The sequence below is a fragment of the Centruroides vittatus genome, unplaced genomic scaffold (assembly GCF_030686945.1).
Source record: "Centruroides vittatus isolate TY-2023 unplaced genomic scaffold, ASM3068694v2 contig_874, whole genome shotgun sequence".
In the NCBI taxonomy this organism is placed as follows: domain Eukaryota; kingdom Metazoa; phylum Arthropoda; class Arachnida; order Scorpiones; family Buthidae; genus Centruroides; species Centruroides vittatus.
Window position 1 is genome coordinate 652,932 of NW_027122566.1, and position 13,585 is coordinate 666,516.

A 13,585-nucleotide genomic window follows, 5' to 3' on the forward strand; every position below is an offset into this window, starting at 1 on the left:
TTTCATAATCTTAATGAGAGTGAAGACCAAATTTATGGTTAGTTTTTCAGTAAAGAAAGTATTAGAAAAGCAATTCAGTATTTTCTATAGCAGATAATATTGGTTAGCATTACCAGCAAAAATATAATAAATTGCAAATGTCCAGACACAAGAATTTAATTGTAAAATGTATGCTAAGGGACAAATGAATAACCAATAAAAACACAGCAATAATACATCATTATTTTTTATATGAACAATTTAAACAAGTGTAATCCTTAACCCACTCCCTCTCCCCTGCAGGAAGATTTCCAAAAATCCTTTCTTAGTGTTCATTCTCATGACATACCCTATGTCCAAATTTCAACTTTCAACTTCTAACCATTTGGGCTCTGCGCTTATTATCATCATCATCATCATCCCATCTCGATTATATAATAAGATAACCAGTTTTTTCACAACTCTGACAAGCATATCAAGTCTAACATAGTATAGATTGGATCATCATCTCCTATTTGAATTTACTCGGAGAATTGCCTCACCTGTAATAGCAAAACTCGCAATTGGCCAAATAGCTTTCATCAAATCAATTGTTATGACTATTATTATTAGTAATCAAAGTTACTTTAGAGCACATATTATCAAATGTGAAATTGTTGATTATGGGTTTACTTGCATGTGTTAAAATTTTAATGATTTTGTTTTCGGCAATAAAGAATATTTTGCTTATTCATAAAAAGTTTAAGTTGAGTATTTTTTTTTAACACTTGAAAAAATATAAATGTATGTTTCTTTATTATGTAAATGAACATGGTATAGAAATTTTTGCAGGAATTATTTTAACATATAATAATGTAAAAAAGAATTCTGCTATCAAAATTTATTAATTTAATTTTGTAGTGGATAAGAATGTAGTTCAGAATTCACAATAGAATTTAGTATGTTTTTGTATAATATAGTATGATCTACAATACGTATAAATTGTCTAATTTAGATTAGAGATAAACTTACTAATGAGAATCATTTTACACATTAAAGATTAATCAATGAAATGATTTCTCAATTGTTATCTACTGTTAAGTTAACAAATCTATTTAGTTTTTCTATTAATAACTTTATTATTAAAATATGCATCAATTATTTCTATTCTAATGTATGAATTTTCAATCGTTTAGCTAGTAATGTATTCCAAAATATTCTTAACTGAAATTTGTCTACGCCAGCGATTATGAAAGTGGTCTAAGTCAGAAATACGAAAATGCTGAATTCATTTCATAAACTATTCGTAAAATTTTACAATTACATAAAAAAAATATATTAAAATAAAAATTAAATAGTAATAAAAATAATATTTAAAATAAAAATGGTTTTTATAATCACAAAAATCTCTCTCTTTTTTTTAATTTTTATAAACTCAAAAGTCAATCTCCAAACAAAAAATATTTTATTTAGACCACTTTCATACTCACTGGCACATCTATGACAATATAAAAATTTATATGATAAAATAATTTTAATCTGAACATGAGAATGCTAGATAGTCTGAGATACAAAAAATTTTTAATATAGATTAAATTAAGATATTATATATTAAACTTTTAATCTATAGATAAGAAATATGATATATAAAAATGAACATCAATATACTAATTAATTAATTAATTAATTTAGTAATTACCTAAATGTAACAGCAGGTAATATAAAAAACATCCACAAATGAACAATAAACACAGTAAAAATCTGAAAGATCAGTTTTCCTAGAATACATTTCCTTAAATATAATGCTCTATCAATGATAATTAAACCAAACTGTGTTAAAAGCATTATTAAAAATGATGTAGGAACCTAAAGAAAAAATATATATATTTATAAGTATGACAGTAAATAATAAAAACAAAAAAAATAAATTATTATTTATTTTAGAAAAAATACTGTTGTAGATATAAATTACATGAAATATTATTTGTTACTTCAGAGTATTAATTAATAAAAATAAATCTACAGTTTTCTTAAAATTAAAAATTTATTTATTTGTTTGTTGTAAAATTTTTTAGAAAGGATCTGATATATTATACAATAAAATGTTAGATGACATTCAATTTAGTAAAAATCAAAACATAAGTTTTATTAATAAGATAATAATTAGAGGAAGACAGAAAAGACAGCCTTTAAGACAGAAAAGAAGGAAATTTTATTAGACCTGCAGAATAATCCTGTTATAATGCCAGGAAAATATTCCTGGTAATCAGTGGCGAATTCTCTGTGCTTGCTTAGCATGAGAATCCAGAGAATTTGCCCCTGCTGATAATACAACTATCTTTTTCTTTTTCTACACTATCTTCACCACATGAACACTAGAAAGCCCTTTTTCAAACATGTCTTGGGCTTGACCAGGCCCAAAATAGAGGCAGCTGAATGATGAGCAGAACCTGACAAATCCAGGACAGACTGTTCCTGAAAATTTTCTGAAGTTCTTGACCTTGTGATATTCAACATAAAATGCAATTAGACAAAGATAAAATACACAAAGAAAATACCTTTATTTTGTGTCTGAACACAGTTCAGCTCTTTTACAGTACTCAGATTTTGGAGAGTATTTACAAATTCTTTCCTTCACAATATAAAATTTTAGATCCACAATTGATTGAATCACCATGAAAATACATAAGCATGACAATTACAATATATCCAAATAATACTGATCATGACTCAAAGACACTTAATTCTAGGGCCTTAACCTACTTAAAACTAAAATAAAGTAATTAGAAAGATGGGGTATATTAAATGAAAGAAGTTTACAGGAAAGATGGTAGCCGATTCTAGTTGTATCTCGGGTGCGGTGACAAAATTTCAGTTCCAATGCCCTCACAAAACAGGGTGTTGGATCTTCCTTATTCTGTTGGGATATTCCTAAGAATTTTTCCACTTTTGATTTTCCTTCAATCTCTAGTTGAGACTTCTACTCTATGATTTCTTTTTGTGGCTCCAGCCATGCCTCTAACGACTTGGATAGTGTTGCCACCAGGCCGGTTTTCACCCGGACAATCCAGTTTTTAAATTCATGGTCCAGATTGTTACGGAGCTGGCATGCTAGGGGGCGTGCAAAAAGAAGAGACGTCCATGACTGATGTAAGAGCAGAGGTCGCTCGGGCCAACAAAGTCCAAAATAAAATATTTAAAGTAAGTGTGCCTATTCTTCCGACTCTCGCAAGGTTTTAAAGGTCTTTATAAACAGTTTCTAAACATAACAAACCACTTAAAACATGGTGGCAGCGGATAATTAAGCCAGTGAAGGAAACGAGGCTTAACAAACGCGCGCTAACTTAAGGACGAAATTAGACACTTCGTTCAAAGGTTGACGCTGCGGCAGACAAAACGTCTCCTTATTATATTAATACAACGCTTATTCTAAACTGGAAGAACTATATCTATAATTTATTTAAAAAGCAAGATGAATAATTTAACTCCTCCGGAACCTTTTTCAATGGACACGTCAAATCCAGAAAATTGGAGTTTATGGAAGCAGTGATTTGATATTTATGCAACGGCTATAGATTTACCTACAAAAAGTATTCCTCAGCAGAGAGCTATCCTGCTCCATATTATCGGAGAGAAAGGCTTAGAAATATACAATAATTTCCATTTAGAGGAAAATGCCACAAATCCGACAGTGGATGAAATCTTAGCCAAATTCACGGACCATTTCCAGCCGTATAAGAACACTATCTATAGTAGATATGTATTTTTCTCACTTATACAGAAGCCAGGACAAACTGTAGACGAATTTGTAACAGAGCTACATACAAAGGCTCAAGAATGTGATTTTGGCACCCTAACAGAATCTCTCATAAGAGATAGAATTGTCTTAGGCACACAAGATGATAGCATCAGACAAAAAATGCTGCAAGATCTGACATTAACATTGGCCAAAGCAATAGACATGGCAAGAGCATCCGAATTATCTAAGCACCAATTATCTAAAATTAGGGCAACAGAAATAATAGTGAGTAAGATGAAAACTCAGTTTCCAAGACAAAAAGATAAACCGAAAAAATCGAATACGTACATGACGAATAAAAATAGCGCCAAGAATAAAAAATGCCACAAATGCCTAACTATACACAAGTATGGAAACTGTCCAGCTTTTGGAAAATTTTGTTTTAAATGCAAAAAGAAAAACCATTTTTCTTCAGCATGTAAGGCAAAGAAAATAAATGAAATTGATAATCCGAATTCCACCGACATCTCAGATCAGGAAGATTGTCTATTGGATAGAATTGTTGTGCTGAACAAAGTCACGCATGAACACTGGGAAGAAGTCATTGAAATAAATGGGAATCCCACTAAAATTAAATTAGATACTGGAGCGGACACTAACGTTATCTCTTGGACGTATTTGAAGCAGTGGACCAATTCTCCAAAGATAATACCGACTAAGGTCAAAGCCTATACCTTCACACGCAAAAGAATACCTATCGTCGGTGAATGTCACCTCCGACTTAAGTCTGGAAGCCATGAAACCACGAGCAAATTCCTTGTTGTCAGGACACATGGACTACCTCTGTTGAGTGGAGATGCATGCAAAAAACTGAAAGGAAACGTGTTACAGAGCTGGCACGCTAGGGGGCGTGCAAAAAGAAGAGACGTCCACGACTAATGTAAGAGCGGAGGTCGCTCGGGCCAAGAAAGTCCAAAATAAAATCTTTAAAGTAAGTGTGCCTATTCTTCTGAGTCTCGCAAGGTTTTAAGGTCTTTATAAACGGTTTCTAAACATAACAAACCACTTAAAACACAGATTGATTATTAATTTGTCCGGTTTTTGTAGAAATTGTGAAATTATGATAAAACAAAATAAATTTATAAAAATATTTGTGAGTATTTTATTTTAATGGTTAAACACTTTAACTTCACACCCCCACCCAAACTTATCCTCATCTTATCCTAGGCTGAGTGACAGAAAATGTACTTTTAAAATTCTAACTTGTAAATATCTCTGGCAAATATTAGGTCTGTTCCAACACTGGTTTAAAACTGGCATGCGCATTATTCAGTTCTTGGCTGTAAAATGACATTGTGCATGCCTCGTACAGTTTCAAATTCAAATCAGTCAGGGTCTTGTGTTGGAACAAACGTATTGTCAAGGTCAGCAATTTTGAAAAGGTGGCAACACAAGATTGGAGCTCTCCCAGTTCACATCCTTCCCTCTGGACATCTGGTCAAAAAGTGCCACTCATATCTCCGGTTTGTCCTCAGGGCTTTTTACTTTCCATTGTCTCATTGGTTAGTCACCCACACCTGATGGGAAGGGTTGGGTAGAAACATTCCAGAACTAAGAACAAAAACACAAAGACAGGAAAGAAATCAAGAAAAAATAAAAAATATACACAAAAAATGAAATATATACAATCTATGGCATACTGCCACAATCTGGACTCAAATCCCAAGAATGACACAAAAATACCTTTATTAATTAATTAAATCATCTGGCATCATATAACAAAAATTAAAATGAAATAAGTTTTTGAAATTAAAAGTACTGTATTTTTTATTATTAGAGATTTTCAACAATATACATAGATATACATTATTTTTTAATAAATGTTTTATATTTGAAAAGTTTTGAAAATATTTTCAACAATTTTTAAATGATTGTTTAATTATTTATTAAATTCAATATTAAAATATTATATATGCATGTACAATATATATCTAATTTGCCCTCTTAGAAAGCCATTATGTAAAGCATGTTTTTATTTAATCATCATATTCCAGTTCAAAAATTTGTATTTTTTTAAGTGAATAAAACAAATCGTATTAACACAGAAATGATTCCAACTTGAGCACTGGGGTGAAATCTACACTTTCTGGAACCTGTAACTGGTGCCTAACGCATATATATCGTATATTGTGGGTGACACAACCACGCATGTCAGGTAGGACCCGCTTCGGCAGAATAACACCTGATCCCACCGAACAACATACATTCCATCCAGGAAATTCCTTAACCAGTTGACCTGAAAAAGAGCAATGTGCTTGTTCGAAAACGTTTGTCACCCGCAATATACAAAATATACACGTTACGTGCCGGTTACAGGTTCCAGGGAGTGTACAAATCATGTTATTATCAATTGACTTATTAATTACATTCATACAATATTGTTCTTTTGAAAAAATATTCGATTTAAAATAGCATTTTATGTTTCTAATTTAATTGACAAAAAATAAATAAAAAAAATAGTACATAGAATAAAATTTCATATAAAAATTTCAATATCATCTCATAATACGTAAACAAGTAAATTAAATCATTTAATTAATTTTTAAAACAACAGATAATAATTAAATTTCATATTTACATTATTTTCTTGAAAGTAAGATGTCAGTCCTTCATCAGTACCTACCTGCAATCATTATTTGTCTTATTAAAAACAGAATGAATTGGAAAATGAATGAATATATTTCAAATGAATGAATGAATTTTACAAGACTTACCCCAAAAGCCCAATAACCAAAGGCAATAATGAAGAAGTTAATAAAATCACAAAAAAACATATATACATATACATCTACAGTTAGTTGTTGAGTAGAAAACAAATTAGTAAAGAATTCTTTAAATGGTTCTAAGTAATGGCACATCCTTAAAATAATAATAATAATAAAAAAATATATACATATAAATTAAACCATTACTTTCTGTACTTGAGAATATTAAGAGTAATTAATAATTTTATCTTACCCATCAAAATAAGATTTTTGTTTTGAAAGCTTATGACCTGGAAAATAAATTTTGAATGTATTTGCAAATTTAATTCTCAATATTATTTTTTGAAAAATATTTTATTGATTTAAATAGACCAAGTTATCAATTTTAAGGATCAAAAACACCAGAAAAATATATCAAACTGTGATGTGTGAAGCGCGATAGGAATACACAGACACGTGAATTCAATTAAAACAAATTTAATTTCGCGATAAACAATATATACAGATGAGTTCTTTTGGATTCCCTCGGTCCAATTTCTCTTACTGTCCGTTAGTAACAATAACCCAAGTAGCTTACCTTCTTGGAAACTACTTGCCCGACAATACTAATGAAACCCGCGCGATCCTTAACTAACTTAAACCTAGGGATAGAAAAGTATAGAGATAAGGAAATGAGAAGAATTGATAGGATAGTGGGGTACCCTTGTTCTCGCTGAACTCGATGCTGGCTGGTGCTCTATTCTGCGTGTCTCTGGGTTCGTCAATGTTTTAAATATCTTCTACTATAATTTCTTTTCGGTGTCTCTGATTCGAAAATCCAGATCTTCACCTCACGGCTCTCCATTCGGCCCTCGTAGAATTCCGTCTCACGAGCTCGCCGTTTTCGTCCGTGCTTCTTCGTGTCCAGCCGGGGAAAAAGTGACCCTTCGTGACCCAGATTTGACTCGTCCTCCACTCGAACTCTTTGTTCCACACGGCCCCCTGGTGGGTGGGGAGTGGGAAGCCCCCGTTCCCAAAAGCCAGAACAATGAACAAAGGAAGTTAGAAAGAAGGGTTAAGAAAGAGAGAAAATTATTAAAACTAATTAAATCTAAAATACATATGTACAAAAATATGGCATACAGCCACATACGCCCCATCGGAAAGGCTCAAAGTCCATGATGGAGTTTGTAGTAATCTACTCTCCTTTTTCGAAGGTGGTATCGACCCTCGCTTGCGGGAACAGCTTGATGCCCGTCATCCGATTCAAGGGGATTCTCTGGTGATGCATCGTCTTCTTGTCGCCTGATAGATGTCATCGGCTGTCTCCTGTACTGTAATGCAATCTCATCACCTCCATCATCATCGGTTATATTCGGGGAATCATTGTTGTTGGGTCGGTAATGGTTTTGACCCTTATATACAGCATATGAATAATATGGTTTCAGACGATTGAAATGCACAATACAATTTTTTCTCCCATCACTACCACCCAACTCTGCGGTTACTGGACCAAAAATTCTCGTAATACGGTAAGGGCCCGAATACTTAGGGGAAAATTTCCCGAACTTCCTACCCTGGTGCTTGCGTAACAGCCACACTCTCTCACCAGCACTAAAGTTACGCCCTTTCCTTTTTGTATTGCACCGCTGACATGTCCTACACACCCTCACTACCGATCGGACTATCGATTGTAGACCCCGTATGTAGTAATGCCTGCCAACGGTATTACAAGTCTTCTCTATGCCCAAGTGCCCCCCAAGGCCAGACTCATGGAACGCTCTAACAACCTCCTCACCCATTTTCTGACCTACACATATCCGCTTCCAGTTATATAGTCCATATCTTCCTGGTTTAACGTGGACTAACACATCTCCTTCCAACTGGAATTCTGGCTGGACACCCTTTCCGGCAAGACCCTGATGCATGTTCCTTTGAGCCTTCGCAAGACCTAGTTTCATTTTTTTAAAAAAATCGTCTTCCATTTGTGATTCCACTACTCTATGGTGGAAACTGGGACTATGCATAAAAAGATCGGTGCTTTTCAAATCTTCGACCCCCTCCGAAAACAAACCGGGATACTTATCGAGGACGCGAGTCACCTGATTTTCGTCATTAGCTTTTGTAGTTCCTGGGGTTATGGCGGTGTCAATCGGAGTACTACTTAAGCAATCGAAATACATGATCGATGGGCGAGGACTATGGTTCAACACTCTAGCTTCACGATTTATGAATGTACATCCATCAATTATCAATGACGGGATTGAATTGATAACATCCATCCCCAAGATCCCTTGGTATTCTAGCCTATCCGGGAATTCCATACAACAAAGGGAAGCGGGTATTATCTCATCCTTGTAGCTTATGGATTTCTTTAGGACTTCCTTACATGTGGAGATCGTGCCGTTGATACCTCTGATATGGGTGATCTCACCCCTTCTTGAAATTTGGAAAGACTTAGCCATTTTCGCGTTTCGAGTCAGCGCTATATCAACTAAAGACCTTTCTGCACCAGAGTCAATTAAGAACTTAATCTCTATCCCTGCTACCCTGCCACTTATTAACGGGAGTCCCCTCTCCGAAGGTGAAAATTCGGTCAGTTTAAATGTGAGGATGGGAACGCGACACTGACCCTGATCGGGTTCCCGGGCTGGTTTCAATTCCGAACTATTTCTTTTGGGGCATTTCCGAGCCAAGTGATTTGGGCTATTGCAAATGAAACAAAGTCTGCCGTTAATATTAGGCGACTTAGTAGTCTGGGTCGGGTTTTCGGCCATCTTGGAAACTATTTCGAACAGGGTCTTCAACCCTTTTTCTAAATTAGCCAATCGATCCTCATCCTTTAGAGTATTATTAGGGCTTACTTCAGGACTTGTACATTCAGCACCCACTTCGCTCTGGAAGTTATGACAGACCGTTTTGAGGTCTCTAGAATTACTACATTCCCTTTCTAGCTCTTCCTCCCTTTCAGCGCATTCAAAGGCTTTCTCTAAGGTAGCAGGTTCCCTGCGACACACGTGACTTCTGATACTTATGTCTAATCCCCTGATGAACCTCTCCTTGATAATCTCGTCTCTGAATGTCGCGATATTTGGGTTACTCCGGATAGCCCTAGACATTATGGTTCTAGTCCTAATGATATATTCACTGACTAATTCCTTTCCTCCTTGCCTCAAATTTAATAATTGATCGAGTAAGCCCCTTCCTCTCCCTTCGTGCTTCTGGAAACATTTAATTAGGTCTTGCTCAATTTCCTTAAACGTTGGTGCAGGCGTTTGCTCCAATAAACAAAAGAAAGTGTTTAATGGTTCACCCTTTAGTTTAGCTTGCAACGCAGCCACCTTAACCTCGTCCCCCCATTGGGCTAACTTAGCCACATTATCAATGGTTCTAAATAGTTGATTTATATTTACCGTATCGTTAGGCGAATTCGAGAAAGTGGGGATCATCCCTAAGAATCCAGTAACCACGAGTGGGGGGTTCTCACTGTGGCTTTCTGCCACTAAACTCATACTGGGGGTACCTTTGTCCTCCATATAACTTTCAACGATGGCTGATAATCAGTACAGCAATACAGAGAATTGGATCAACGAGGAGGGAATCCTGTCGCGGACGCCAATGTGATGTGTGAAGCGCGATAGGAATACACAGACACGTGAATTCAATTAAAACAAATTTAATTTCGCGATAAACAATATATACAGATGAGTTCTTTTGGATTCCCTCGGTCCAATTTCTCTTACTGTCCGTTAGTAACAATAACCCAAGTAGCTTACCTTCTTGGAAACTACTTGCCCGACAATACTAATGAAACCCGCGCGATCCTTAACTAACTTAAACCTAGGGATAGAAAAGTATAGAGATAAGGAAATGAGAAGAATTGATAGGATAGTGGGGTACCCTTGTTCTCGCTGAACTCGATGCTGGCTGGTGCTCTATTCTGCGTGTCTCTGGGTTCGTCAATGTTTTAAATATCTTCTACTATAATTTCTTTTCGGTGTCTCTGATTCGAAAATCCAGATCCTCACCTCACGGCTCTCCATTCGGCCCTCGTAGAATTCCGTCTCACGAGCTCGCCGTTTTCGTCCGTGCTTCTTCGTGTCCAGCCGGGGAAAAAAGTGACCCTTCGTGACCCAGATTTGACTCGTCCTCCACTCGAACTCTTTGTTCCACACGGCCCCCTGGTGGGTGGGGAGTGGGACGCCCCCGTTCCCAAAAGCCAGAACAATGAACAAAGGAAGTTAGAAAGAAGGGTTAAGAAAGAGAGAAAATTATTAAAACTAATTAAATCTAAAATACATATGTACAAAAATATGGCGTACAGCCACAAAACAAAGGTAGATTTTAAAGCAGTGTAAAAATATTAATTTCTATTTTAAATCAGCTTTTCAAACGTTATATATTGATTTAGTTTGATTGTTTGTAAAGTTATAATTCATGAAGTAATAGCATAATAACAACTTCATAAATGCAAAATTTTTAATAATTTAAAAATCAAAATGACTAAATAAAACCTTAATTAAATTGATGCAAAAATCTGATTCTCAACTCTTGAATTATTGTTATTTTCAATATACCCAGCTAAAATAAATTTTAAAACTTTTATATATAAATACGTACGTACAAAATAATTTTATATTTGAAAATAAAAAGTAAGATTTTGATAATTTTATGTATAATAATATGAAATTAAAGCTTCATTTATTGTAATAAATATGTCAAATTCTTTATTTCTTACATTATTAACATAATTTTGTATGGATATTTTGTGAGTTGTGTGTTTGAAAGTCAATTCGAAAGTGGGTGCACATCATCTTCCAACAAGAATAAACTTTTTGAAGTGAACTAAATCATAATTTTCAAAATATAGAGATCCTCATGCCCATAAATTAATATAAATAATTTTGAAATTTAAAAACATTTCAAAAATTAAAAAGAAAATACTAACCTGAAGTTTTTCTTATTTCATAATCATCAGTACTTTGTACAGATACATTCATATTATTTCTATTTGAGCCTGAAACCTTTAGATCATGTTTTTTTTTAAATTTTCATATAAAAATAATTAGCCTTTTTAAATCATATTTATTGACAATGCTATTCATTAATATAAAATTATTCATTAGTCTTTAAATAAAAAAATAGTGATGAAAATGCATACTGATATATATGCTTTTGAAAGACTATTTGATTAATTTTGACAGATTATAATAATAAATTATATATATAATATATAAATCACTATATATTTTCAGTTTCTATATTACCATCAAATAATTATGTAAAAATTTAAAACATTCATTTATTAAAATGATAGAGTTTTTACTTACTTCTTTCTCCTCTTCTTTAGATATATACATTTTACTATCGTCTTTAGGTAAAGAGCCATTTCCCCTTGAAATTCTGTCTTTCCATAATCCTAAACTCTTCATATCACATTATACTGCTATGAATTCTTTGTATTTTATAACATTACATTATTTTAAATATAAACAATCTTACCTTTAATATAATTCTATGAAAGAACACAACAAATAATACTGCTAAATCATATTTAGCATAATAATCTGTTTTTTCTATTCCAATAATATTTGGAGGAGAAATAGGAGATAAAAGATTTTGATTATTCCAAGAAATAAAATTAAATTGAAATATATACTTCACTATTATAATAACCTATAAAAGATAATACTTCTTATATATATCATTTTTACATATCAAATATTAAAAAAATATTAAAATTCACTTCTGTATATGTTATAATTGTTATCCAAAATGTTTCAGTAGGTCTTGGTACAGATAATGTTCCCCAAAGAAATGACATTAATGGTAATGGAAGAGAAAGGATGCTAGCAGATGCCATTTGATTTGCAACCATAACAACATAACATATCATTTCTGAACTTGGAAAAATTGCATAATAGCAAGCTTTAAAAAACTTTTTATATATAGATTGAATTTCCTCAAATTCTCTTTCTAATGAGCTACTGTTATGAGTATCTGATAATTTTAATCTGAAAAATAAAAATTTTTTAATATATTTGAAATTATAACAACTTATTTGATAATATAAATGGGTAATTAAGTAGAATAATTTTTTATATATGGGAAAAAAACTCAATAATGGGAATACATACCTATGTCAATAATATTGAATCTAATAATTATCCCGTTGATCTTAATCTGATTTTGTATAAAACATTAATCTAATTTCTGATTATTAAGAAAGAAAAGTCAAATTACTATATAATCTATTCATATAATAACTATGACATTAGGATATGCTTCATTGAATGATACAAGTACAAGGTTTCAGAGCTTATGCTTAAAAATATAAAATTGAAATATCCATAAACTAAATAGAACAAATTCTTGATACAATTACAAAAACTGCTGAGAATAATGATGCGACTGAGAGCAATTAAATGAGCAATTATTTATTGTGACATCACCACAATGCTGAGCTGCAATTATTAATAATATTTTCATTTTTTAAAAAATTATATGACTTCTGGAGTCTGGACTGAAAGTTCATGTATAGTTAATTGGGGTCTCTGCCCCCTAAGCTAATCATATTTGGTCTGAACTTTAATGATGTCTTGCCCCTGTAAATCATACTTCTCCTGATAACAATCAAGCCATGCTTGTTGTCTATCTAACTCCATTATGGAGAGTATTTTGAACTAAAACCATGTAATTTTCATTCCAAATCAGAAGTTCATAGTTAATTGAGGCCTCCAGCCTCTAAGCTTTCCATAACTGGTTTTGATTTTCATCTAACTAACTCTGTTCTTGAGATTCTCAACAGTGGGAATATGCAGGTCTGCACTTTGAAAATTGCAGCTCAACAATTATCAATTCATCCATATCTTTCTTCATGCAAATTATCAGACTTGCAATACAATATTTAATTTATATAATTTATTATTATTATTAGCTAAATAAAACAGAAATTTTGTCTCTAGGCAGCCAATTCTTTCAAACAAAGGATATGCTTCCTTACATGGTAAAGACTTAATGGATTATAAATTATCCAACAGAATACTAAAATTCTGTTTTGAACATCCAATTACTGTTCAGTAAATGTTATGAAAAAATTTATTACTACTGTCTTCTAACTCGAAAAATACTATAAAACACTTTT

At 32.9% G+C, this 13,585-nt stretch overlaps 2 protein-coding genes across 2 annotated transcripts in view; one reads left to right on the forward strand and one right to left on the reverse strand.

The window, feature by feature from the left end:
• Positions 1–13,585, reverse strand: part of LOC136982882 (piezo-type mechanosensitive ion channel component 2-like) — a 128,143-nt gene that overhangs the window by 5,920 nt on the left and 108,638 nt on the right. Inside the window, 8 exon segments of the mRNA XM_067279433.1 lie at positions 1,658–1,824; positions 6,336–6,380; positions 6,472–6,616; positions 6,716–6,752; positions 11,390–11,458; positions 11,768–11,867; positions 11,944–12,117; positions 12,188–12,455. Of these exon segments, the coding sequence (XP_067135534.1) occupies positions 1,658–1,824; positions 6,336–6,380; positions 6,472–6,616; positions 6,716–6,752; positions 11,390–11,458; positions 11,768–11,867; positions 11,944–12,117; positions 12,188–12,455 (1,005 nt within the window).
• Positions 3,509–4,636, forward strand: LOC136982875 (uncharacterized; the record flags this gene model as incomplete). The annotated part of the gene is made up of 1 exon (XM_067279425.1): positions 3,509–4,636. A coding segment is annotated over one exon (1,128 nt), but the record flags the coding sequence as incomplete, so codon positions are not given.